Source organism: Equus caballus, chromosome 3 (assembly GCF_041296265.1).
Source record: "Equus caballus isolate H_3958 breed thoroughbred chromosome 3, TB-T2T, whole genome shotgun sequence".
NCBI classification, from domain to species: Eukaryota; Metazoa; Chordata; class Mammalia; order Perissodactyla; family Equidae; genus Equus; species Equus caballus.
The window spans coordinates 122,026,082-122,053,523 of record NC_091686.1 but is presented as its reverse complement, the minus strand read 5'-3'; the positions used below and the strand labels follow the sequence as shown (position 1 = coordinate 122,053,523).

Below are 27,442 nucleotides of genomic sequence, written 5' to 3'. Positions count from 1 at the left end.
GAAGCAGAGCCGAGAGGCCGAAACACCTCCAGGGCTGGAACCCCAGGAAACAGGCCTGGAAAGGGAGCAGCTCTCTCGGCTCTCAGTCTAGTTCAGATGTCGGGCACGGCTGCTCTTCCAGCTTGCCAACCAAGACGACAGACAGCCATCCTGTGAGGCGAGTCCTTACCAAGTACACTGTGGCCACGCCCGTTAGCTCACAGGCAACCCCACCCCCCAGCGTCTCCACCTACCAGCCTCCAGGTCACCAAGTGATGCGCTAACACCCTACATACAACCTGTTTACAGGTATTACAATTACAAACCCATTCTTTTACAAAGCAATTCAGAAAGTACATTTTAACAACTCCATTCCAAGTTCCCACAGTTGAGGACAAATATATCTATCCCGTAAGGCAGAATGCTACGGTCAGAAGAAAATCAGCCATGGGGTCATCACAACTGGGCTTCACGCCTCGAGCGTGAAGGTGCTGAGCTCCAGCTCTCTGAGCCGGGTGATGGGGGAACAGCACCTGAGGCACTGGATTCACCAGGAAGGCTGAGACGACAGCAGAAACTCCAGGAATGGGGCGCTACGGCTTACGTTTGCTGACCTGCTCTGACCGCCTTTACTTCTCTGACGCAGAAAACAGATGCAAACTAGCACCACAATTTACACTGTGGTATATGTGTCCGGGACTGTCCTCTGAGCTGAATTTAAGCTTCTCAAGGGCAGAAACCCACCTTGCCCTTTATTCCCCTTGCAGTGCCTTGAAATGGTGGGTTTTCTAAACAAAATTATTTGACAGCAAAAACACATGTGCTGTTGAAAGTCTGTGGTTTTATAGGTACGCCTCACATGTTCCTTAGAACCGCTCTTCTAGTCTAATGAGGTGGCTGTCTTTCCCTCCTGTTTTACAAGCTGCCCGTTCTACAGAGCAACAAAGTTTATAATCAGACACTATGCCAGTAGCCAGGATGACTCTGAATCCAGGTCGTACCAGGAGAAAAAGATCTCAATGAACCTTGGGCTGGACTTGAAGACACTCTCTAGAGAAGATACTAGAAACGGCCATGAACCGTGCTTTACCCCCTCACTGCTCAGGATGTGGACCAGAAGACCATTTCCGCATCCTAAGTCAACAAAGGACTGCTTAGCTGTCACTCCCCGCTCAGCTCTTTCTTCTTCCCATAGAATCTAGTCAACAGAAAAAAAAAAACAAAGTCAGTTTGTAATTCACTCTATCCCAGAATAATTCAGACACAAACCCCACGTGAGACTACAAATCGCACTCCCACACAGGTGGAGAGGCCTCATCAGAGGCCCTGGGCTTTCACTCAGGTGACACATAGTTAGGCAGAGTGTGGCACATCGGCCCACTGCTCTCGAGTGATGCCGCCTGGAGCATCAGAGCTTTCTTCTTCCATCGAGAGTCCAAAGTAAAGTGGCCATGTCTGGGTAAGAGCTTTACAGGTTATTGTTAGTTTCTTCACGCTTTCTCTATATTCTTTAAGTTTTGTATACTTTGATAATCAAAATAAAATATGCTATGTCTAAAAAGACTAAGAGAATTGCAATTGAAAGGAACTTGGAAATTATCTAGTCTAAATATTTTATAGATAAGAAAAATCCAGACTATTAAGTTAAAGAGCATGTCCAAATTTAGGTGGCTAGCAAGCTGGCTAAGGAAAGATCTAGAACTAGAAACACCAAATGCTAGGAATGGAAGGGATGTGCTAATCACATGAGCTCCCATATGCCAGCCAGCATCTCCATGTTGACCATTAATTATGAAAGAATTATTTAGCTGAATGCCTGCAGTTACGTTTCACAATTCAAACTTGTTGTACACTCATGCAAAAGCACCATGCAAAGTTAAAAAACTATTATTGTGTAAGCAACCTTGGCAAAGAGAACTACAAACAGCCTAGGTTACGAATTTGACCAATGTCGCCCACTCCTGTAGCATCTGCCCATGGCAGGCTTCCCCCACCCACCCCACTCAGATTACATACATTCTTACCAGCAGGTAGGTGGCAATAGCCACATCTTCATACACAAACTTCTCAGGATCAGTTACTTCAGGCCACACCTAAAACATTTTCAAGAGCATATGTAAATTGTTCTCCATCTCCCCACCATTTCACAATGTTGAATATTCCCTTAAGGTGTAAGTCAATCTGGACTAACCACGCAATAAAATAACAAAAATGAGCTTGTTCCAAAGACAGAAACTCACCGTCGGTCTCTCATAGTAAGAGACGTGCATAAAGACACACAACCCTCTACCAAGTCTACGTGGCAGGACACACCAAGGGCAACGCGGTCCACGCAACACCTTGCAATAGACAAGGTACGTCAGATATTCAGACAGGCAACTAGACATCAGAGGAAATGCTCAGCTCTTTCTCCCTATCTTCAGCTCTTCCATCTTCATTGTTTACCCAGAGGAAGATAACGAACAAGGACACAAAGAGGAGGCGGGTGGGGAGGCCGACAGGGGTCAAGAGGCCAGTACTCTAGCCCCGTGTTCTGTCAGTGACTAGCTGTCATTCGTCAGGAGTGTCACTCAGCTGTTGTGTCCGCATCTCCCTGTGTGTAAAGCAGGGACGAAGCCTTAACCACCACGCAGGATGACCATCAAGGTGCTCTGAGAACTGTAAAACACTAGCTATGCAAGTGCAAGTCCTCGTTATTGAAATTAGTTACGTGCAGAAGAGGAAAAACCGATGGCCAATGTCAAATGTTCAATTTCTGTTTCCCGTCACGGTGGAATAGACAGTTCAGACGAGCTATTTCACTAAGGACAATTTTAAAAGCTGGAAGAATATAAAAGTCCCTTCTTGAAGATGCTGAATGGTTACTAAGATGATGAAGGAACACAAGGCCAGGATCTGAGAGAGAAGGGGAGCCAGCCTAGGTCAGCAGATCCAGGACCTACACACGCTTCAGCAAGAACGAATGGTACTGCCTCAAGCCTGTGAGTCTGGGGTGCTTTGCTACAGAGCAATAGATGACTAATAAGAGAAACATGGAAATGACAAAGCGTGCTTGCTTCCAGGAGGAGGAGGGAGGGGTAAACTAGGAAGAGGACAAAGGAGGCTCGACTGAGCTGGGTGCGCACCCACAGAGGCCTGCTGTTACCTTCTTTGTACATCTTAGATATAAAGTTCACGTTATGAAATTTATCTCCTTTCTGGAAGTTTCTTTTGTACTTTAATTTCTCATATATTTTCTTAAAATATCTTTTAAGTTTATACCAAAGAATTACGGTAATTTAGTAATTTAATGTTCAATTATCTTAAATTTAAATATTTCCCTTTTGTTCTTTTGGAAAAAAAAAAACCAACAATCCTTTTCCATAACACTTGCCAACGCTGCTGTGGTGTGCATCCCTAAGAATGTCAGAGCAACGCAGGACTTACGTGGGTATACTAAGACTTAAGTCTGCGTCTGTACAGAACTAGATGGTGCACAGGAAAAGCAATTTTACCCAGCGTAGTCTGGTCACACTTCCTCCTGTAAGCGAGGGGCGTCCCGGACGCTGTTCCCCAGAATTACCTTGACCATGTCCTTGTATTTCTCCTTAAGCGCCCAGTAGGCCCTGCTGTACTTCAGCACGGAGATGAGGGACAGGGTGCTTTTAAACCCACTCTTCCCGCTCTCCACAGACCACCTGGCCAGCTTGGTCAGCAACTCCTCCCCAAGCCAGGTGAGTTTGGGATAAGCAATTCCATCTGGATGCCATCTTTCTGGACAGAAAATTAAAACGGATATGAACCTTTGAAAATAAGAGAAATGTGAATAAGTAGAGCTAGCTTCAATCTTATTTTAAAATTATACGTTTATTTGCTGAAAGAAGAAATAAGACAGCTACGACCACAAAACGTTTTATCGAAAACACAAACTAATCTGGAACTAGTCACAGAATTTTCATCTAACAGAGAAAAACATTTAACAAGCAGAAAGAATGCCTCTCCTCTTGCAAACATTGCTGCAAATGCATTTACACGTCCCATGAGACCCATCAGGACGGACAAACAACGAATCCCTGTCACCTTCTGCTTCACGGGCTAACGAGCCAGGTTCTACAGGGTCTGTGGACTTGCCTAACATTTCTATTTTTTATACATTTTCACTTGTGCGGCTTAAATGTGAGGATACCGGTTCACCAACTATTCACCAGCCAGAAAGCAGAGTGCTCACACACGCAGCCCCCCGCAGTGTACAGGTTCATTTTGTCTACTGCGTGTCTCCTGCCCTCAGAATGCGGGGAGGCCGCGGCTCTTGTCTATTGTGTTCACGCGCTGCTCTACCCGAGCCCTAACAGTGCCTGATCCACGGCAGGCGCTCGCTGTCTGTGTGCCGAGTAAGTAGACGAAAGCTCACAACCCGTGGGCCCAGATCACGACCACACACTCTCCGAGGCTGCGATTCGGGCGGCACGATGAAAGGGAAAGAGCATCAAGTTTGCCAGGCCGCAAAAAAGGAGGTGGCGTTCGATGGGGCCCCCAGAACAAGCAGCAGCACAGGCGGTTGGATGAGAGGGGTAGAGCGGGAGACAGGCGGGTGACAAGGGTGAGTTGGTCAGTCTGCTGAGAGCTATGACTATGAGGCTTTTTGCCACCACATGCATCAGAGGGACACAACTCACTCCCACAAGTAACAGACACCTCTCCTCTCCGGAAGCCTCCTCTGGGCTGAGGCCCCTCGGCAGCCACCCCTGCTCTTCCCGGGCCTCGCACTCTTTCACCACGTGTCCCCAGCAGTCACATGACCTATGCCCTCATCTGCTCAGGCCTCTCTTTGGGTGCCCCCACCCACCCTACTGGACACAGCCCCACCTTTGCTAAGGAGGGACATGGGAACAGAGAGCCATTTCCTCTTTTCCTTCTTCTCACAGTGCACAGCACCCCCTGGTATCAGTACGCAGAGGTACCTACCTGCCCCATGAGAGCCGCTCACCACCACACACCCAGCACGAGCACATGGCGGGCCCAGAGACACTACGGAAACCAGCGCCCAGGAGCACCGTGCCCCCCAGCAGCCGCCCCTCTAACGGCCATTTAACGTGTGCTCCACTTAGAGGACAACACATCTGGCCCCCAAAGTCTGACCAGTGCCAAAAGGAATGTGAGGGACAGCTGCCAGTGGGGCAAGGACAGGAAATGCCAATGTGGAAAGATGGGGAGCAGCCAGCTGAGCCCTCTGTAACTCGTCAAAGAACAGGGAATGTGATGCCAACGAATCGCAGGTGCTGGGAGCTTCCCAACATACTGAGCAGACAGACGCCACCTCCAGTCTCACCAGCAGCCCCCGCACCAGCCCCCACGAGGAGACCACCACAGACAAAGCTCGGCCCGCGGGGTGTGCCTCACTCTCCACACACCAAGGGGAAAGGGCCACACACAAGGCCCCTCTTGGCCGCTCACCCAGGGTGGCCCTAAGTATGCCCACCAAGCTTCTAAGCCTTTGACAGGTCCCCAGGAAGCCCAGCCCAGCGCCCTCCCCACTTCACAGGTGAGAAGACAGAGCCACGAAGGTGACGCACCCAAGATCACACAGCCAGTGAGGAGACCCAGGTCTGACTCCAAAACTAAGCTCTTCCCACTGGACCCTCCACTTTCTACGAAACACTGTGCAAAGCCCACACCGGTTAAACACACACGATCCCCAAGGTCCTTCTAGAAAGTGCAGACCGGATGTGGCTCTCAGGATAACATCACCACAAGAATAATGAGTGAATTTACCCTTCCTCTGACTTTTTTTTAAAAAAATATACCAAGTGGGGGCCAGCCCGGTGGTGCAGTGGTTAAGTGCACATGTTCCACTTCGGCGGCCCAGGGTTCACCCGCTCGGTTCCCGGGTGCAGATATGGCACTGCTTGACACGCCATGCTGTGGTAGGCGTCCCACATATAAAGTAGAGGAAGATGGGCACGGATCTTACCTCAGAGCCAGTCTTCCTCAGCAAAAAGATGAGGACTGGCAGCAGATGTTAGCTCAGGGCTAATCTTCCTCAAAAAAAATAAAAAACAAAAAAATAAAAAATACCAAGTGGAAGTAAACCAAATTCCAGATTTTCCATTGAGGCCCAAACACCATATGGAACTAAGGGAGCATACTGAACAGCTCCTTTTCTAAGAAGCATCACTGAACACCCACTGTACCTAAGACCATCTGCACCACAAGGAAACAAAAAAGGAAGCATCACTCACTCCCTTAACTGAGCTGTAAGAAACAACAAAAAATAAAGAGAGTTCAGTTTATTTGAATTTGATGCTAAAACTAGGTGCTAATAGCCATCAAGGCCACGTGGAATATGGAGACTACAGACCCCAGGCAGGCTGTGACCACCCAGGCTCCACAGGAACACAGACGTAGCATGGAAACACCAACAGAAAGCACCTTTCCACTAACCCTAACTGCCCGAGGGACGGTCCCCTGGCTCTTCAGTGACCCAGAATCCTGCAGCTACCTAAAAAAGTAATCAACTGAAACCACAGAACACTGAAAGAGGAATCCGTTTTCTAGTTCTTACCATTCTTCTCTGCAACGACTGAGCTGAATTTGATACACATTGCTCATCTTGACCTTTAAATTCCCTTCATCATCATCTTCCAAAGGTAAAAAAGTTACAGTTCCATTGAGGACATCTGAGGAAAAAGAAGATACGGATGATAAACTAAAACTGCTTAGTTCAGTGTCTTATCAGAAGCCGTCATAACTTGTAATGAACCAGTTCCGGAGCCATCCATCTCCCAGGGCTCCCCACCTACTGACAGCAGTGCCAGGGGTCGGACAGGCTTTGATCTCCTATTCCCTGCCGCATCCCCGCCCTACACGGGGCAGGGCACGCGGGAGACAGTTTGCCAGGGGCTGAGTGTAAGAAGCAGCCCTAAAACCAGCATCCCCGAGGAGAGGAGCACTGCTCCCAGAGAGAGGCAAAGAGGCCTGTGAGAGCGCCACGTCTCCACCCACAGGAGCAGGGGCACCGCAGCACAGGTCCTCTCAGTCCAAGGGAGGGGAAAGGTAAAAGGTGACCACGACACGGTGCATAAAGGCTGCAGAGCTCCCAGTCTGGGCACCGCAGGGTCAGAGAGAGCCTCCTGGAGGAAGGACCCCTGGGAAGTCTTGCAGGAGCTCAGAGGCAGACAGTACGGGGCGGGGGGCATGCACCCACCAGCAACTCTGCATTGCTGCTTGTGGCAGACAGAACAGCCTCTCCAAGATGCCCACGCCCTAATCCCCAGACTCTGTGACTATGCTGTGTTACAGGGCAATGAGGGACTTTGCAGATGTGCTTAAGGAACAGACGTGAGAAGGGGGAGAGTACACTGGATTACGCAGCTGGGCTCAATCTAGTCACATGAGCCCTGAGACCATTCTCCAGCTGGGGGCAGAAGAGGTGCAGCTTGCGAGCAGGAGAATTTGATGCGCGGCGGGCTCCGAGACGCAGGGAGCCGTGTTCAAGAACTGGAGCGAGGCCTTGAGAGCCTTTCCACTCACCTCCTTACCTGCTACACCAGCATTTTGTCACTCAACATCCGGCACTTCTTCACCGTCTCCCTGAAGCCGTCCAGACACTGCCCCAATGAACGAACCCATCCTCTACGTGCCCCTCGAAAAAACAATCAAACATCTACAACCTCCCCAGGACACCGCAATGGAACGGGCACAGTGGTCCCTTTAGCGCCTTTTCAATGACATGAGGTTGAGCGCGTGCTTTTTAATCTATCCGCATTCTCTGCCAACGATTCACTTCTTGACCCAACTCTCGCCAGGCTCCTCTGAGCCCTGTCCCAACTAGGCTTCAACCCCGGCCCATAAAAACCTGAACAAATACTAACACAGCTCCTAAGGGCACAAGGCTGCACCCCTAGGATGCCCCTAGGCCCCCTTAAAGTGCCTGCTCCGGAAAACTCAAGGCTGACAGAGAACTGACTGTTGGAGCCCACACCTGAGGATAGCCCTGTCCCCCGGCCTCTGGGAGGGGAGGAGCCCAACTCCATAAGCACCAGGTGGCCACCCAAACGGGTGTCACATGGACCGACCCCCTCCCCCTGCCTTTCCTGCTTTTTGTTAACTTTTCGCTGCCCTGACTCTAAGTTCACCCCCTCCCTAATCCCTCCCTCTACCTTGAAAACACCGGGGCGCCTCTGCACAAACCAAAGTGGAGTTCAGTTCACACTGGACTCTCCTCCCCACAGCAACAGCGAAGTACTAATTGAAACCCACCCTCGCCGCTTTCACTGGGGTCCGGCTTTGTTTGCCTCTGACACCTCTACTAAGAGAGATGCTCATACCTTGCACGACCATTTCCCTCGTCGGAGCGAGAAGCGGGCGATGCGGGCTCGATTTCAGGATGACGGTTCTGAGAACCACGTCCAGCTCGTGCTGCGCCTCCGGCCGCGACCCCGCCCGGGAGCCGGCGAGGAAGGCCAGCATCTCCCGATTGCCGCAGAGGCTTCGGGAAAAATCGCTCCAGAGAGAGTCCAGCTCCGAGGCGGGCACGTCGCCCTCCTCGACGCCAGCCTTGCCGGGCTGCCCGGGGGCCCCTGCGAGCAGAGGCGCCGTGGCTGCTGCCCTCCGGCCCCGGGACTCCTCGGGGACGCGCCCCGCCGTGCCCAGCTGGGGGCCTGCGCTCGTCCGGGGGCCTCCGGCCTCGGCCCGGGGCAGGACGGCGCTCCGCCGGGCTTCCAGGCGGGCGCCACACAGCCGCTTGTTGGCCACCTGCGGCCTCTCCAGCCACACGCCCACCGCCTCCCAGAAGCCCCCCGGGAGCAGAGCCCCGGGGTCGCACACCGCCGTTCGGCCAACCTCCGCCATCGTCTGCCTGACTGAAGAGCCAAGCGGCGGCGCGCCGAGATGACGCAACCCGACGGCGCGGCGTGTTAGCGTCATGGGGGCGGGGCGCCGGGGCCGGAAGTGAAAGGGCGAGGATGCGCCGGCGACTTTCGTGCTTCCCTGTCCGTGGGGCGGGCTGCCTGCGGGTGTTCTCACTGAGACTTTAGCCGTTGCTTCATTCACCGGGAATCCAGCCAAGGCGTGTGGGTGCCTGATAGAAACACGATTATATATATATTAATATATAATACATAATATTATAATACATAATATTATTATATTGACAAATAAAAATGGCAAGTAATAGGATATATTGGAATATATGAGGAAGCCATTTGGTATAAACCTAATTCGGCCTGACCTTGTCTTTCCAAAAGGGCCTGACGGAGGCGGTTGAGCATGCATTGTATATCTGCTTTAGAGATTCCCTCTGGCAAGAGCAAAGGCCCTTGAGATAAAGGTGCAACTTCCCTCCCCCTCCAAACGTTGGCATCTCCTTAAAGATTAAGCATCTTTCTTTAGGCTGGGAACCGATTGCAGCACTCATCTGTGACCGCCCAGCTCGAGGCAACACACTTGCCACCCCATGGCGTTCACTGAGACAGCAGACCTATCTGGCGTTTCCATCAATCGCTGTGCTGACAGAGCAGCCTTGTGACTATTGTAAAGGGGACATTTCAATCATATGAGAAACATACTCTTTGAGGATATATAACCACCCTATATACCCCCACTTCTTTGGAGTGCTCTGTTCCTTTGTTGAAAGACTCTCCCGGGTTATAATCCTAAGATTTAAGCTCAGAATAAACTTACCCAAATTTTCATTTATAGATTGGTTATGGATTATTTTCGTTGACAATATTATAATAATACATAATATTGTATATATGTTTTTTTGTGTGTGTGTGTGAGGAAGATTGTCCCTGAGCTAACATCAGTCCCAATCTTCCTCTACTTTCTATGAGGGACACCACCACAGCGTGGCTTGATGAGCGGTATGTAGGTCCTTGCCTGGGATCTGAACCTATGAACCCTGGGCTGCTGAAGTGGAGCGTGTGAACTTAATCATTATGCTACCGGGCCAGCCCCCAAACTAAATTTATGTTGCAAACCTCTTTCCCAATACCATTCTCATCTGCCTCCTACTTGGTGTAATTTTACTGGGGGAAGGAGGTTGTGCTGGGTGCTGGTGGCCACAGCAGAGCTGTGACAGGAGCGTGCTTAGCACTGATCATCATGGCCCATCCCACAGTAACCTGGTGACTCCTTTCTGGCCACTTTTGTGTGAATTCTGAACCAGTGAGGGAGGCGGTGGTGGTGGTGAGAGGGAAAGGAGGAGGGAGATAGGCGAGGCAAATGGCCAGAGTTTGGGAGGAAACTTCAGTGTTAACAATGTATTCAAATAATTGCAGTTAACAATGATGGCCAATAGAGCAAATGACTAAACATGAGCAGGAATGTGTGTGCCAAACGAGGTGGAGTGGGACAGATGTCAAAATGAACAAGAGCACATGGGTGGGGACTGATGGCAGAGCTCTAGTAGGGGACTGCCAAGTCATTGTCAGCTGAGTTACTGAAAGAGTGCTCACCCTCCCACTCTGTTCCCACCAGCTCCGCTGCAGTTCCCAGTAGCTTCACCAGGAAGTAGCTAACGAAACATGTACAAAACCAAATTCCCTTTCTTTTCCCCAAAGTTGCTCCCCCTATGCTTGTCTCAGTGGCATTTCCATCCACCCAGGTCCCAGCAAAACAACCCACAGAGTAGTGTGTGACCTCTTCCTCTGTCCCTATCTCACCACCATCCAATAGTTGCAGTGTCCACCAGTTTTACCTAGAGATGCCAGAGCACACTCCTTTTCAGACACAGGCCAAGCAGGGTCCTAAGGCCAGAGAGGGGACCGAGTATGGGGGAATGGAGGACTGGCAAGCAAAGACCAGAAGGTGAGTCCTGAAGTAAAGCCATGGTGGGCTTTACTGGGTGCTGGAAACAACAGTCTTAAACCCAGTTACCAGTTCAGGAAGCTAAATGGAGAGAGTGAAGTAACATGGCCCAAACTTGGAGGGTGGAGGTAGACATTGTGAGAAGAGAAGGGAGGAGAGAGAGGCAGAGAAGGGAGGGGGACCTGATGACACGTGCAAGCCTGCGAACATCCGCTCTGTATGTGGGCTCCATGTGCATTTTGTGACAACACCCATCTTTCATAGAACCAACAGCAAAATGTCCGTCAACTCCTCCCCCGCTCCAGCTGCTCTGCCGAGGGCTCGTCTCAGGCCTTCGCCTCAGCTGTGCTAGATCCCCAGTTGTTCCTGTTCCGTCCTCTTCACCTTTAGCCTGCCCTCCATTGTCTGCTTAGAAACACCTACTCTCTCCCTCTCACTCCTGCAATGGGCTCAGATGAGTTCCAAGTGGAAAGATGTTTTTCTAATGTCAATAAAACATAGGAACCTGACTCACTTTTTAGTAGTTATAATTTTGGCAGAAACTGTGACCTAAACGGGGTGTGAATTCTGTAATGAAGGAGTATTTTATTACTGTCGAAAGTATCTCCAAACATTTGAAAAACAGCAGCACGTATTTTTATTAGACCACTGTTATTTGATCTGCAAGCAATCCTGGGTGCTCCTATGGACTCAGGGACCCCTTGGACCAATGCCACAGACCTCTGGCTGGAAACACTGGCCTAGATGAAAGATCAATTCTCACAGCTTAGCATGGCATGTACAGGGCCTGATAAATAAATGAAAAGCAACAGTGTATATCGGAGTATATGAGGAAGCCATTTGGTTTAAAACTAATTTGGCCTGACCTTGTTTTTCCAAAAGAGCCTGACGTGGCCTGTTGAGCATACATTGTGCATCTGCTTTAAATATTTAGTATGTCCCAAAGACAAGAACGAGGCCCTTAAAGATAGGAATGTAGCTTCCCCCAAATCAGCAATTGTTTAAGTTTAAGCATCTCTTCCTGGGAACTAAGGATTTATTCTCGACTTGCTGTGCTCACCTTGTCACCACAGACCTACTGACCACGGACCTGCTGTGCTAGCTAAGCATCTTGTGACAACTGTAGAAGGGACATTTCTATCATATGCGATGTATGCTCTTTGTTCCGAGACGGTATAGAACCACTCTGTACACCCCACTTCTTTGGTGCCCTTCCTTCTTTGGGGAAGGAAGGCCCTGGGCTAGTCCTCAGATCTGGCACATAATAACCTCACCTCAATTGTGATTTGTAGATTGATTACAGATCATTTGCGTCGACAGGCCCTAGTTTGTTGATCAGTCCCTTCCTCCTGCTTTTGCACCAGAAGGTCCCCCTGATTATATCTCTGTTTTGAATAAGGGTCACAGCTGTGAGAGCAAGTGTTGCCATGGAATGAAGGAGAAGAAATTTCATAGCAGAATAGGAGTAGAAAGGGGATTTCCAAATATCAGCTGAGCATCTCCGTCCAGACGTCCTATCAACTTCTAAACTCGACGCCTCTCTAAAACTGAACGTGCCATCTTTTCTCTTCCCCGTGACTGCACTGCCCACCTTTCAGTTCCCTTTAAGTGGAAACCTTCTGACTCCTTCTTTCTTCCTCTTTACATGGTAAATCGCCAAGTCTAGTTGATTCTATTTCTGTAAATTCCATTCGAGGCGCGTGTCTTACTTTGGATTACCCGCCCCCCCCCCCCCAAACAGAGCCGGAGACAAGGATCGGGGCGCAGGCGTTTAAGTATGGAGCTGCCCCAAGATGCAGGGAGGAGGAAGAGGGAAGTAGGAGACGAAAGAAAGAACGCCAGTAAAGGGTGGGTTTCGAGTTGGTTACTGCTTCCGGCACCCCGGCGCAATTCCCCCGCACCCTCTGAGGAACCGGGCGCGACCACGGTTCTCAGACTTGGCTGAGCTCCTGGGCGGCTCGGTAACTTGAGAACGCCAGGCCCCAGCCTGCGGGCTCCGACTCGCCGCCCGGGACTGGCCGCAGGAGCCCGCGTGCTGAACGATCGCCGGGCACCTCAGCGCGAGGCCCACGGGGCGCCCGGGCGCGGCCAGGGACTGGCCTCCCGCGCGCACGGCCTCGGCGCTCCCGGCGCGCGACGCGTCCTGCGTTTCCCGGGCAACGGGGGCGGCCTGCGCGGCGCGATGACGTCAAGGGCGGACGGAGGCCGAGAGGCGGCGGGGGCGGTGGCCTGGACGCGGCTGCGCGCGCACTCCGCTCGCCCTTGACTTTGTTTGCGCTCAGCTAGACGCCCACTGAGCGCCTGCTGTGTGCACTGGGCGGTGCGGAGAGACAGCGAGCCGGAGGGACCGCGCTTTTCTGAGGTCTAGCCTGCGTCAGCCCCGGGGCGAGGGGGCAAGGGGACGAGTGAGTGCCTGGTGGGAGCGGGGAGACAGCGTGTGCAAAGGGCCGGGGGCGCCCTGGGCGTCGGTGCACGCCCTTCCAGGTGCGGAATTGCCTGGAGCAGAAGTGGCAAGGGCCGGCGGGCGGGTAAACGCCTGAGACATTTTGAGGAGTTCGAACGTTGTTCTTTGGGGTCACTGGACACCTGTCACCTAAAGGAGAATGATGAGATCTACATTTTAGAGTCACCTCTTTCACTGCAGAGAGGAAAATTGAGGTGGCTGTCGCTGTCATAATGATATCAAGGCCGCAATCCCATGCTGGGAGGTGTTCCAGGTACTACTGTGAGTTTCAACAGCCTGGAAACTAGGCTAGCGTTACCCTGTCGCCGTAACCACTGAGGCACAGACAGGCGAAGCGACTTGTCAAGTTCACTCAACTCGTAAGCTTTAACGTTGGGGTCTGATGCCAGACACTCTGGCTTCAGAATCCTTGCTCCCAGCAGCTGTGCTTCCTGCAGTAATGTTGGTGACCTCAGGTGGCGGGGGGCTCCAGGGACTTACTGGCTGGTTAGGATCATGGGCTTTGGGGTCAGGTGTGCCTGATAAGAGCTGTGTGACCTTGGGCAACGTTCTTCACTCTGACAGCTCAGTTTCCTCACCTGGAAAATGCGAGCAACGTTGAGATTATGTAGCTGCTTAACACATGCACCTGCACTCAGCGATCGCTCAGTGATCGGAGGTTATGATGATAGATTTAATAGGAGCGGGGAGAAGTGAGAGCATTGAGTAGGCATTAGGGAGGCGCGGGAAGGACCCGGTAACTAACTGGGTCACAGGGCGTGATGGAGAAGGGAATTCCAGGATGACAACCCTTGGGCCACCGGCTGTCGAACTGGGCCTGTGGCAGGACAGGCTGGGTCAGGGGGCTCAGGGTGAGCCCAGTGTTGAACATTCAGAGTTTGAGGGCCTCGGGAACGTGACAGGGAGGGGTGTCCAGGAAACTGCCAAGTGGGTGTGGAGGTCTCCACGCACGAAGGAAAATGTACACGGATGCCCTGATGCAGAGCGGGAGTGGCTAAGGCCAGGTCTGCGAGGAGATGGAAGAGGAGCAGCCGAGGAGGAGGGGAGTGGTGTTCTGGACCCCACGGGGGCGGAGCTCGAGGAGTCACAGGGATGGGGCCACGTGCGGGAAAGTCCAGAAGGTACTGTTCCCCTTGGACTTTATCACTTGCATTTGGGCACCTGGTTTCTGCCAAGAGCTGAGCCTTACTTTTTTTTTTTAAGAAAAATTGCTTTATTGAGATCGAATTCATATACCCTGCAATTCAACTGTCTAAAGTGTGCAGTTCAGTGTTTTTCATATAGTCCCAGAGTTGCAACCATCACCACTGTTCAATTCTGTAAAATATTTTCATCACCCCGAAAGAAACTTTGGACCCATTAGAAGTCATGCCTGTGCACCCCCTCCCCAGCTGCTGGCAGCTGCTCATCTCCTTTCTATCTCTGTGTGTTTACCCATTCTGAGCGCTTCATGTAAATGGAATCATGTGATACGCGATCTTTTGTGTCTGACTCCTCACTTAGCCTGATGCCATAGCGTGTGTCAGTACTTCATTCCTTTTTGTGGCAAATAATATTTCGTTGTATGGACAGACTGCGTTTTGTTTATCCGTTCATCAGTTGATGGACATATGTGTTGTTTCCACTTTTTGGCTCTTACAGATAATGCTGCTGTGAACTGCCTCGTGCAAGTTTTTGTGTGGATATCTATTGTCGTCTCTCTTAGGTGTGTGCTTGGGAGTGGAGTAGCTGGGTCGTATGGTGACTGTATATTTCACGTGTTGAAGAGCTGCCAGACTTTTCCAAAATGACTGTAGGGACCATTTACGTTCCCACCGGCCACGTGTGACGGTTGCTGGTGTACGACTGCTCCTCATCCTCATCAACACTTGTTATTTTCTGTCTTTTTGGTCGTGGCCATCCTGGGGGGTGTGAAGTGGTATCTTTTTGTGGTTTCGATCTGCATTTCCCTGATGGCTAATGGTGTTGAGCATCTTTCCATGTGCTTGTTGGCCATTTTTATATCTTCAGAGACATGTCTATTCAAACCCTTAAAATTGAGTTATTTGGCTTTATTATTAAGATTTAAGATTCTTCATATAGTCTGGGTACAAGTCTCTTATCAATATGTGATTTGCAAATATCTTCTCCCATTCTCTGAGTTGTCTTTTTGCTTTTGTTTTTTTTAAAGATTGGCACCTGAGCTAACAACTGTTGCCAATCTTGTTGTTGTTGTTTCCTTTTCTACTTTTGCTCCCCAAATCCCCCAAGTACATAGCTGTATATCTTAGTTGTGGGTCCTTCTAGTTGTGGCATGTGGGACGCTCCCTCAACGTGGCCTGATGAGGGATGCCATGTCTGCACCCAGGATCCGAACCAGTGAAACCCTGGGCCACTAAAGCGGAGCGCGTGAACTTAACCACTCGGCCATAGGCTGGCCCCTCTTTTTGCTTGCTTTCCTTTTTTTTTTTTTTGAGGAAGATTAGCCCTGAGCTAACTACTGCCGGTCCTCCTCTTTTTGCTGAGGAAGAATGGCCCTCAGCTCACATCCATGTCCATCTTCCTCTACTTTCTATGTGGGATGCCTGCCACAGCATGGCTTGCCAAGCGGTGCCATGTCTGTACCCGGGATCCAAACCAGTGAACCCAGGGCCGCCAAAGTGGAACTTGTACACTTAATCGCTGTGGCACTGGGCCGGCCCCTCTTTTTGCTTTCTTAGTGGTGCTCTTTGCAGCAAAGTTTTTAATTTTGATGAATTCTAATTTTCTAATTTTTTTTTATTTTATTGCTTGTACTTTTGGTGTCATATCAAAGAAGGCTTTGCCTAACTTGAGATTATAAAGGTTTACTCCTGTATTTTCTTGTAAGAGTTTTACAGTTTTAGCTCTTACATTTGGGTCTGTGATTCGTTCTGAGTTCGTTTTTGTGTGTGTGTGGACAGAGTTCAACTTCATTGCTTTACGTGTGGCTATCCAGTTGCCCAGCACCGTTTGAGAAAAGACTGCCCCTTCTCCTTGAGTCATCTTGGCACCCTTGTCGAAAAGTAGTTAACCCTGCATGGACGGGTTTGTTGCTGGACTCCAGGTTCTAGTCCATTCATCCAAATGTGTCCGTCTTAAGGCCAGCACCATAATGTCTTCGTTACTGTCACTTTGCAGTGAGTTTTGAAATCAGGAAGTGTGACTCCTTCAACTTTGTTCCTTTTTCAAGGTGGTTTTGTCTCTTCTAGGTTCCTTAAATTTCCATATGAATTTTAGGATTCGCTTTCTAATTCTTGCAAAGAAAGCCAGCTGAGGTTTTGTTTGCGATCACACGAAATCTGTAGATCAGTTGAGGAGTGTCGCTATTGTAACACTGAGTCTTCTGTTCCCTGAAGACGAGATGTGCTTACATTTATTTAGGTCTTAGATTTCTTTCGAGAATGTTTTGGGGCCGGCCCCGCGGCCGAGTGGTTAAGTTCGCGCGCTCTGCTTCAGCAGCCCAGGGTTTCGCTGGTTCGGATCCTGGGCGCGGACGTGGCGCCGCTTGTCGGCCATGCTGAGGTGGCATCCCACATGCCACAACTAGAAGTACCCACAGCTAAAAATACACAACTATGTACCGGGGGGCTTTGAGGTGAAAAAGGAAAAAATAAAATCTTTAAAAAAAAAAAGAGACTGTGTTGTAGTTTTCAGACTATAAGTTTTGCACTTCTCTTGTTGAATTTATTTCTACGTATTTATTAATTTTGATGCTGTTGTAAATGGAATTGTTTCCTTAACTTCATTTTTGAATTGTTCATTGGTGGTGTATAGAAATACAATGGCGTTTTGCATATTGGTCTTGTACCCTGCAAACTGGGTGAACTAATTTTTAGTTCTGATAGTTTTTTAGTGAATTCCTTAGGATTTTCTATATACAAAATCATGTCACCTGCAAATAGAGATTCCAGCCTGGGTCATTTTCTTGCCTAATTGCACTGGCTGGAACCTCTAGTACGGCATTGAATAACGAAGGTAGAGCTGACATCTTGCCTTGTTCCTGATCTTAGGGGAGAGGCATTCAGTCTTTCATATTTGAATATGATGATAGCTATGGGTTTTTTGTAGATGCCCTTCATCAGGGTGTGGAAGTTCCCTTCTACTCCTAGTTTGTTGAGAGTTTTTGTCATGAAAGGGTGTTGGCTTCTGTCAAATGCTTTTTATGCATCAGTTGACGTGGTCATGTATTCTCCGGTGTGTTACATTAATTGATTTTTCAAATGTTGAACCAGCCTGCTTTCCCGGGATAAATCGCACATGGTCGTGATGTATAGTCTCTTTCATATGTGGCTGGATTCAGTTTGCAAGATTTCCTGGAGGATCTTTGCGTCTATGTTCGTGAGGGACATTGGGGTTTTGTTTGGGATCACGTTGAGTCTGTAGGTCAGTTGGGGAGCAGTTGGTTTGTGGTTTCCTTTTCTTGTGATGTCCTTGGTTTGGGTGTCACGGTAACACCAGCCTTATGGAATGAGTTGGGGAGTGTTCCCTCCTCTTCCATTTCTTGGCAGGGTTTGTGGATAACTGGCATCTTTCTTTAGGTGTTCGGTAGAATTCACAATTAAAGCCATCTGGCTTCTCTTTGTGGGTAGTTTATGGATTCCTCATTCAATCTCTTTCCTCGTTGGAGGTCTGTTCAGATTTTCCGTTTCTTCATGAGTCAGTTTTGGGTAGATTGTGTCTTTCTAGGAATTTGTCCATTTCATCTAAGTTGTCTAATTTGGTGGCATGTCGTGTTCATAATTTCCCCTTGGAATCCTTTTTATTTCTTTATGGTCAGTACTAGTTCCCCACTTTGATTCCTGATTTTAATAATTTGTGTTTTCTCTCCTTCGCTGGGTCAGTCTAGCTACAAGTTTGTCAATTTTCTTAGTCTTTTCGAAGAACCAACTTTTGTTTTTGTTGATTTTCTCTGTTGTTTTCTCTTCTCCATTCCATCCGTTTTTGCTCTAATCTCTCTTCTGCCTTCTGCTTGCTTCACGTTTAGTTTGTGCTTCTTTTTCCAGTGTCTCACACGGTGCTTGAGGAGCGTGACCCGAGGTCAGACATGGCTGGGTTCAAACCCCTTCTGTGCCGCTTCTCAGCTGTGGGAGCTCTGGAAAGACAGCCCCTCTGAGCTTCAGTTTTTCCATCTTCCAGTAGGGACAAGAGTACTTGGCTCACAGTTTGGGGGAAGGTTGAAGAAATCCCGTCTGTAGCGGGCACCGTCCCTGGCACCCAAGCAGGGCCTCCGACATGCTCCTCCCACCCTTACCCCTTTCCCTTAGAAAACACAGGGCCTTTTTCCAGTGAAAGAGATCGCTCTCCCACTGCTTATGGGCAGTATTGACCCGTCGTACTCAGAGTCCAACATCCTAGACGATTTCAGCTTCAGCTAAAAGGATGTGAAGGTTCCCGTGGGCCTCAAACAGCTAAGCTGGGGGTCCACACACAGGACTCAGCTCTCCCGGTATTCCTCTAAGTCTGGGTTCATGAGCCACCCCCATCCAACGCCTTGGTTAGCCAAGGCTCTGTGGAAAAGGAAGCAGTCTACTTAGAAAATTCCAGAACCATTCAGTTGAGAGCTGGTTGTGGGGTGCTTGCTCTGTTAGTGGGAAGCCAGATGCCCGTGTGTCAATTAGTGTCCAGGACAAAAGCCTGTGTTCAAAGGCTCTGTGGCTGATATCCACGTCCAGGAGAGCTGGAAGGGGTCCTTTGGTGAGATCGTGTGTGGCCAGTGGACCGGCGAGCATTGGCTGGATTCCAGAGGAGAGCTTCCTGGCCGCAGGGTCTGACTGCGCCTTCGGGGAGGGGTCTGGGTGGCTTGAGTGCCCCCCGGGAGGGCCAGGTGTTCTCAGGCCAGGCTGTAGCACATACAACCTCTGGACTCTACGCCCGGCTCCCCCACAGCCTGTGATCGTGGCGCTTCCCAGCATCGGCCCCGGGGCTGCCCTTGGCTGTCGCCGGTCTCCTTGGTCTCCTTGTTCAGGAGGGAAGTGAGGGGATCTCGCCTCACCGTCCGTTTGGGAAAATGGCTCTTCACGAGGTCATTCTCTTTAGCCTCCCTGTGGACTCAGAGTTCTTCTCTTCTTTATAGCGCGTTACACGTCTGGGGTTGCTCATGGACAGCGTGAATAGATAAACTGAAACACGTGGGCTCAGGTTGTATCTCTTGTGCAGGTTGATGCTGAGCGATGGCGTCCTCTTCGGAAGGAAGTGGCGATGCCCTGCTGCCAGATTTCCCCAGGGGGCCCCTGCAGGCCTACCGTGCCCGCGCCTCCTTCAGCTGGAAGGAGCTGGCGCTGTTCCTGGAAGGCGAGGACATGCTGCGCCTTAAGGTGAGGCCGGCGGCTGTGCGCGAGAGGCCGTGCTGACCCGCAGTGCGGCCCGGGAGGCATCGCCGTTCATCGGCAGGATGGGGCTTCACGCTCTTGAAGCCACGTGGCCTCCCTGGGCCTCGGCTCCGCCTCGGTAAGGTGCGGCTAGTCCTGGGCCCAGCACAGGCCAGGACCCTGGAGCCCCGGGGCTGTGGAGGAGTCAGGAATGAGCACAGGTGGTCTAAGCTCTCTAAGCCTCAGTCCTTCTGCTTCCCGCTGGCAAGGGCTTTCGTCTGCCCCTGCGTTTCTGGGTTAGACAGTGTCCCAGGTAGCCGGCGGCCTTGAGCAAAACCGTGTGAGTAAGAGTGTAGCGAGCTTCCATCCTTTGACTCCAAATCGGCCATTCCCCATCTGCTGTGTTTCCAGAAAACCATCTTCTCGGCTCTGGAGGACGACCCCCTCTTCGCACGTCCCGGTGGAGGTGACCTCCCGATGGAGAAGTACCGGGAGCTGAACTTCCTGCGCTGCAGACGGGTCTTCGAGCACGACTTGCTCCGCGTGGAAGACATGCTCCAGAGCCCCCTGAAAGTCTGGGCGCTGGTCAACTGCCTGGGCATGTACGACTGGTCCCTGGCTGCCAAGTTTTTCCTGAACGTGCTGGTAAGTAGTCAGGTGGGAGAGGGAAGGACATGAGGCTGTCACAGTCCACTCTCCAGCCTTGGGATGGCCCTGCCCCAGGGCCAGGTGGGAGGAAAAGACACTAAAACTACAGGTACTTGTTTCCTTGGAAGACACACAGCGCATAGCATTTGCACAGTTGGGCCCAGCCCAGTGGCCTGGTGGTTAAGTTCAGTGTGCTCTGCTTTGGAGGCCTGGGTTTCCGCGTTTAGATCCCAGGCACGGACTACCCTGCTCATCAGCCATGCTGTGGTGGCGAATCTTCCTCACCAAAAAAAAGAGAGAGAAGAGATTTAGACAGTTGCCGTTGTAGATTGGTAAATGTGTGCTTTTAGAGTTTTGTGGTGATTTATGTGTTTGGGAAATGTTTGTTTAAAGAGATTTCTAAGAAATAATACAGGAAACAAAAGCAGAGATTAGAATGTGTGAGCAGATCTTGTGATTATGTCTGCAAAGTCCCATTTTTTCAGCTATCTATGCAAATTTACACACGTAAGTCCTTGAGTAAAATCCAGTGCCGTGAAAGTTAAAGCCCCTTAGAAGAGGAGCTTTGGGACGTCTTTTGCTCTATTCCAAAAGAACACAAAGGAAAGGGAAAGTAGTTCGAAGGAGAGGCCTGTGTCCCTTCCTCTCCAGCTCCCAGGCAGAGATGCGCTCGGAGGCGGTGGCTGGGCCTCGCCCTGGCTCGCGGTCGGTCCATGTGTTGTCAGGTGGAAAGCCGGGCTCGATCTGCCCGTCAGGCCCCCTCACTCCCTGCCTTCCCCACCCTCCTCTCCTGGCTCCCTGCTGCCCACAGACCCTCGGGATTTCTTTCAGTCTTCGAAGTTCAAAGTGATCCTGTTTAACTCACATGAACTGCTTGGGGCAGGGACCCAGGTCCTGCCACTCCCATGAGCTCAAGGACTGGGTGGCTGGGTCTCAGGGGACCCTGGGCCCCGGTGCTGGTGCTGTCACTTAACTCTCGGAGCTTCCTTCTCGTCTGAAGTGTGGTGGGGAGGGACCGTCGTGGGGCGGGCGGTGACGTGCTGGTCGGGCAGGGTGTCCTGGGATGGCAGTACTCATTAACTTCCACCTGTTTCTGTGACATTATATCTTCAGGTTTTTGGATCAGCCATTTACAACTCTGGTTCTGAAAGACATTTCAAATATATTCCGAAGATCTTCAGCATGGAGGTAAGTTCCGGTTTGCAGTGAGTTGTGAGCCTCTGTTCTCTTCTGTCTTCTCCTTAGAGGCGTGTGACGGGCAGATGGCAGACAAGGGTCCCCGGGGGTCTTATTTCCCAGTGTCCTTAGGCTTCTTGCCAGATAGCTAACACTCTTGTTTACCAGATGGGGGTATGCTAAATTCCTTGCACTGTATGAATTTAGCTTTTTCTTATCAAAGCTGAAGCTTCCATTTCCTTCTGCCGCCGGGGAGCGGTTCCTGCCGCAGTGCTCACTCAGCGAGGCCGCTGGCAGCTCCTCCGACCCGCTGTTCCGCAGGCTGGGGGTGGGTCCATCTCGCAGAATGACTGTGAGGTCCCTGGGCAGGTAGATGGGTAGATGGAGATTTGGGGCTTTGACCCATGGCTTAGTCCTTAAAGGGAAGAGGGTGGCAGGTGACCCCAGGAACGCACAGACAGAGGCTTTGTAGCTCATCGTTTTGTGCTTCCGTGTAGATTTTTGGATGTTTTGCTTTAACTGAACTGAGTCACGGGACTAACACCAAGGCCATCCGGACTACCGCTCACTACGACCCCACCACCGAGGTAGGCATGACCTTCCCTCCGTCCCTGGGCTTCGGGCACGAGGAACCGGGCAGTATTGTGGTGAAAAAGTCGTCAGATGGAGAGACTGTCCTTGTCCCCCATGCTTGCACAGCGCACGCCGACATCCAGCCGCCACAGGGAGGGAGCTCTCGAGACACGGAGTCTGAGCCACAGAACCCGCTCCCCGTGAGCTGTGTCTCGGTTTGGACCTGTGTCGTCGGAGGCCGGTGGAGAAGCTGGCCATCCGTTAAGCGTGTTTCTGTTTCTCGGGCAGCCAGTGGCAGTTGGTTTTGTGACAGTTCAGATCACTCACGCTTTATGAAATGGCAGTGTGCGAGGCTCCTCCGTGACCCTCGTCCCTTTCCAGCTGCCCGTCTGCGTTCCCTGCCTGCGGCCGAGCTCTTTCGGCCAGCGGCCTCCCTTCTCCGTCCCTCCCTGCCCACCGCAGTCTGGCCCCCTGGACCCTCGCCATCTTCCTGCATGCAGGCCTCGTCCCGTGGCTGTCCTGTGGCGTTTGCCCCGTCGGCCCTGCCTCACACCTTCATCAGCATATCTGTCGAGTGCTGCCCTGTGCTGCGCGGTTCTCGGTGCTGTGCGTCGCAGGCTGTGTCCTTGCTCTGAGCGAGCGGACAGTCTGCTGGAGGGAGACAGACCGTGAACAGATGGATTCATGTCTATTGCCCAATAGTCGGTGCTGGGGGGGAAGTGAGGGCAGGGAGAGGACGGGGCGTGCGGGCCGGTGGGGGGCTCCTCGCTCCGGGACCCCTGTGCCTCCCCCGTTCTGCTGCCCTCCCCCAGTCCTGGCAGCCGCCCCCTTCGCCTCCGTTCTCACTGTGGCCTGTGTCCTTGCCCTCCTTTGCTCCCCTGGCTGGTGTCTGGGGAGCCTTTCACCTTCCCCCATTGTAGTGTGGTTTGGAAGAGTCTGTGCAGCAGGAAGTGAAGCCCTGTGCCTGTGTATTTGCTCGTCATCCGTTCATTCAACAGAGAGCACCGAGCATGGGCTGTGTGCCTGGGGCGCTTCAGGCCAGGAGCCGAGGGCCAAGCCCGAGAGGAGCTGGAGCGGGGATGAGGGAGGGTGGTCCCCGTGCCGCACCGTGTGGGCTGCTGTCTCGGGCTTAGAGCCGAGGGCCTCCCTCCACCGCCCGCCGCTCAGCCAAGGCCTCTTGGGGTTTTCTGTTTTTAAGCCACGGGATGCCGCTGTCTGCACCGAGTTCTCTCTGGCTCCGTGGCCCCTGCCCCTGCCCCTGCACTCTGTGCCTGTGGGCTCTGTGTGAGGCGGGGAGGCCTGTTCAACTCTGGCAGAGAGAGGGCAGCACCACGTGGCCTCGGGCTGGGGCCTCGTGGGCCGGTCTGTTTCTAACCACTTCTTCCTGGCAGTTGGTGCTTCAGTGAAGGTGGGGGCACGACGTCCGGGCAGTGAGGTCAGGAGCCCGGAGCCCCTCACGGGCTCTGGTTATGCGTTCGTCTGGACAGCAGTATTCATTGGGTACCTGCCATGGGCTGGACGCTGCTCGTAGAGACTGTATACAGAGCGGCGAGCAAACAGATAAATCTCTGCTCTGGGGCGACTCTCGTGCCAGAGGGGAGACACGGACACCAGGAAGAGAAGCCGGTTGTGCCAGGGGCTATGGAGCCTCGAAGGGATGGGGGTGGAGCGTGACGAGGCACAGGGAGGGCATCTGCAGAGGTGACAGGCTGAGACCGATTGGCACGAAGGAGACAGTTGGGTGAAGCCCCGCGTGGGGAGGCAGCGATGCTGAGGCCCCGAGGGAGCTGGCCAGCGGGTGACTCCTGCAGGGCACAGCAGCCGCGGCAGCTGAAGTGTGGGCAGCGGAGAAGCAGAGGTCGCCCTGAGAGTGGAAAGGAAGGCCAGCTGGCAGTCTGCTCTCCCGCCAGCTCCCACTTTCCTTTAGTGAGGACTCGACTCTGCAAGATGCTGCGTAGCACGCTGTAGTTTATAAAACCGTGCACGCTGCCTGATTCCGGAAGGAATTCTCCCGGCACATCCTTCCCGCTTCCCACCCTGCAGGAAGAGGGAGAGCTGAGAATGTCCCGACGCTGGCCTCCGTCAGTCACCGGGCCACCGTCCCCTCCCCTCCCCACCCGACTCATAGGCCCTCCCGGTGGGGCCCTCCCCAGGGGCAGCCCCAGCCCCCGGCGACCACCCCGGCTCCCTCTTCTCTTCTGCCAGCTGCATCCTCTTCTGTCCATGCCTCTCAGCTCGGTTGAGAAAAAGAAGGGGAAAAAAAAAAGATTAGCAACAGATGCTAGCTCAGGTGCCAATCTTTTTTTTTTTTGCTTTTTCTCCCCAAATTGCCCCAGTACATAATTGTATATTTTAGTTGTGGGTCCTTCTAGTTGTGGCATGTGGAGTGCCGCCTCAGCATGGCCTTATGAGCGGTGCCATGTCTGCGCCCAGGATCCGAACCAGCGAAACCCTGGGCCGCCAAAGCAGAGTGTGCGAACTTAACCATTCAGCCACGGGGCCGGCCCCCTCAGGTGCAAATCTTAAAAAAATTTAAAAAAAAAGGCTGCGGTCAGGGAGGCCCCCCAGCTCCCTGAATATTTTGCGTATATCTTACTGTTTGGCATGTTAGTTATCATTTAAAGTTCTTCTTTAAGTCGTAAGACCCAGGACTATGCTCTTTAGAAATAGATCTACTTGTGCCTTACAGGCAATAAGACGTTCAGTCAGTTCTTCCTCTTGCCTCAAAGGTTTTGAACAGAGAAAATCAAATGTATCAAAAAGGAAAAGGAAGCCTGTCTGTGTTTCATGTCCTAATCATAACTTTTGCTTTTTTTCCTCGTGCAGGAATTCATCATACATTCCCCCGATTTCGAAGCTGCCAAATTTTGGGTCGGCAACATGGGCAAGACTGCTACGCATGCGGTGGTGTTCGCACAGCTGCATACGCCGGGGGGCGGCTGCCACGGCCTGCATGCCTTCGTGGTACAGGTGGGCTGCCTGTGGTGGGGGTACTGGGGTTCTCAGCAGGGCTGGCCCTCATTTTCTTTTTTGATAACCACTCTAGTGGGTGTGGAGTAGTATTTGTTGTGGTTTTGATTTGCATTTTCTTAGTGACCAGTAATGTTGAACATCTTTTCATTTGCCAGTTAGCTGATTGTCTGTCTTCTTTGGAGAAATATCTGTTTAGATCCTTTGCCCTGTGGAAGGAAGTGGAGATGCCTATGGGAAAGGCAGGGGCCGTGTCCTTGGTGCTGCTGGAGCAGGGGCTCGGCCACCATCACCTGTGTTTGGCAGAGACTCAGAGGCAGGCAGAGGAGTGGGTGTGCTTCACAGAGGAGAAAAGGGGCTCAGGGGGGCCCTGAGGGTCTGGGAGCCTGGGGAAGAGGATGCCTCACTAGGAGGGGGCGTCCCAGGTGACTGTGAGGGGGCATGTCTGGCTCTGTCGGTTTGGTCCTGAGGTGGCCATGGGGACAGAAATTAGGGACGCTGTTGGTTACTGCTGGAGTCCTGGCTGGTTGGTACAGGTTGTCGTTTGGCCTGGCAGGCTGCTGCAGGCCGTGGGTGAGAGCTCATGATATGGTCTGGCCATTGTCTGCCTGTACGTTCAGCCCCTCCGTCCATTTCTAAATTGGGTTGTCTGTCTTGTTATTGTTGAGTTACAAGGGTTTTTTATATGTTCTGGATACTAAACCCGTATCAGATAGATGATTTGCATGTATTTTCTCCCATTCTGTAGGTTGTCTTTTCATTTTCTTGATAGTGTTCTTTATGCATACAGGTTTTTAACTTTGATGATGTCCAGTTGATCCATGTTTATTTTTTGCTCACGTCCGTATTTCTCACTTTACATTTGAGCTACTGCAGACGAGGTGTATTTTTCAGGTCCGAGGCCACCATCCGTCACTCCTGTGAGTGCAGATGTGTACCTGAAGTGAGCTTCTGATGGAACTTGTCTGGACTGGAATCCATGTCGTTCAGTGTTCAGTGTCTCTGGTTCTCAGACTAGAGAGCTGCGGTGTTTCAGACTCTTTACCAGTTAAGCTTAAATCCGCAGTGGGGTTTAGCCGTCCCTCCATCCAGCAGCTGGCTCCTGTGCCCCTGGTGTGGTTCCCACAGGCTCGGGGGCAGCGTGGCCCCCTGTCCCCGGGGCTCAGCGCCTGCTGAGGAGGACTGGGCCGGGGAGCCCCGGGGTGGTTAGGTTGCAGTTGTGATGCGCGCTGCTCACGGCCAGCTGGGAAGGTGGAGGGCGGTAATTCGTGCAGGTTCTTGTGTCAGGTTGGCAGTGTCCAAATGTTGTGGGGAATGTATATGTCAGCTGACACAATTATCTGTTTTTGAGATAAGCAGACCATTAACCAGCTCTGCCTTTGACCCTGGTCAGCGTCTTTCCTGGCCTGGAGAGGTCCACGCATTGTGTTTGTAAGGACAGCAGTGCCATCTACTCCCAGAGGAACCGACCCCTTGCACTCACTGTATTGTTCTGTTTGGTTACCTGCAAATCACCGGATTCCTTTTGTATCTGTTCTCCTCTCCATCTCCACTTTTGAAACCATTTTCTAATTTCAAAACGCTTTTAAAAGTTTGTATCTGAATCTTTACTGAGCCTTATTGAAAGATTTTAGAGAAAGGGAAAAGATGGTTGACTTTTGGGTTCCAGCCTTCTATTTTATTTTAAATATCATGATTATAAAGTTCAATTAAGTTAGATCCTTGTGGTACTGAAGTAAACAAAATCCAGCAATTCGTACAAATAGCTCAATCCCAAATAGCACAAATTCAGTAATTCTGTAAAGCGGAGTTTCTCAGCCTCAGTGCTGTTGCCATTTCGGGGCGGCAGTTCCATGCTGTGGGGCTGCCACGTGCAGTAGGGTGTGGGGCAGCTCCCCTGGCCTCCAGCCACGAGGTGCCTGTGGTTCCCCTGGTTGTGACAACCAGAACTGTCCCAGACATTGACGAGTGTCCCCGGTGGGGTGGGTGGGTGGTGGCAGACTCAGGCCTGGGTGGGAATCGCTGCTTTAAAGGTATTCTAGAAGGAAACTCCTGTCCTGAGTGCAGAGCTCACACAGTGAGGAATGTCAGCGAGCAATGTCTGTCTTGTTAGGGAAATGCATTTCTTGGAAACTCGTTTTGAGGAGCAGAGGTTTACAAAAATAATCTTAGGCTTTTTCACCCACAGCACACGTGTGCACAGCCATTTTGTCATTTTATTAAAATCCAGCAGGAAGTCCTGTGTCTGGAACATGCATGTGACGTTCGTAAACGTCAGATGCCAAGTTCCTGAGGCAGCAGGGACGATCCGTTCCTGCCTGAGTTTCCTGAGGCTGTTGTGACGAAAGAAAACACCCCCAGCTGGGAGGCTTCAAACAACTCAAGTTTCTTTCCCTCTCAGTCTTGAGGCCAGAAGTGCAAGATCAAGGTGTGGGCGGGGCTGTGCCCCTCCGGGGGCTCCAGGGGAGGCCCCTTTCTGCCTCTCCTGGCATCTGGGGGCCACCAGAGTCCCGGGCTTGTGGGCGCATCCCTCCGG

The 27,442-nt window shown here is 51.6% G+C and overlaps 2 protein-coding genes across 17 annotated transcripts in view; one reads left to right on the top strand and one right to left on the bottom strand.

Annotated features, from left to right (window-relative positions):
• The window catches only part of TRMT44 (tRNA methyltransferase 44 homolog), a 28,819-nt gene extending 19,954 nt beyond the window's left edge, over positions 1-8,865 (bottom strand). The window contains exons 1-5 of one of the 4 annotated variants that reach the window (XM_070262811.1): positions 8,286-8,865; positions 6,521-6,635; positions 3,542-3,761; positions 2,004-2,072; positions 1,070-1,177 (exon numbers count right to left, since the gene is read on the bottom strand). In XM_070262811.1, the coding sequence (XP_070118912.1) occupies positions 1,070-1,177; positions 2,004-2,072; positions 3,542-3,761; positions 6,521-6,635; positions 8,286-8,808 (1,035 nt within the window). In that variant the 5' untranslated portion in view covers positions 8,809-8,865. The remainder of the gene's footprint in view (positions 1-1,069; positions 1,178-2,003; positions 2,073-3,541; positions 3,762-6,520; positions 6,636-8,285) is intronic. The other 3 variants (XM_023638446.2, XM_003364694.5, XM_023638448.2) reach the window with 3 other exon arrangements.
• A 3,785-nt stretch (positions 8,866-12,650) lies between these two features.
• Positions 12,651-27,442, top strand: part of ACOX3 (acyl-CoA oxidase 3, pristanoyl) — a 57,361-nt gene continuing 42,569 nt past the window's right edge. For 5 of the 13 annotated variants that reach the window (XM_023638439.2, XM_023638438.2, XM_023638440.2 and 2 more), the window contains exons 1-6: positions 12,964-13,129; positions 19,388-19,545; positions 19,951-20,184; positions 21,301-21,375; positions 21,861-21,950; positions 24,763-24,906. In XM_023638439.2, the coding sequence (XP_023494207.2) occupies positions 19,402-19,545; positions 19,951-20,184; positions 21,301-21,375; positions 21,861-21,950; positions 24,763-24,906 (687 nt within the window). In that variant the 5' untranslated portion in view covers positions 12,964-13,129; positions 19,388-19,401. Of the gene's footprint in view, positions 13,252-19,387; positions 19,546-19,950; positions 20,185-21,300; positions 21,376-21,860; positions 21,951-24,762; positions 24,907-27,442 lie in introns of all 13 variants that reach the window. The other 8 variants (XM_070262814.1, XM_070262815.1, XM_070262812.1 and 5 more) reach the window with 6 other exon arrangements.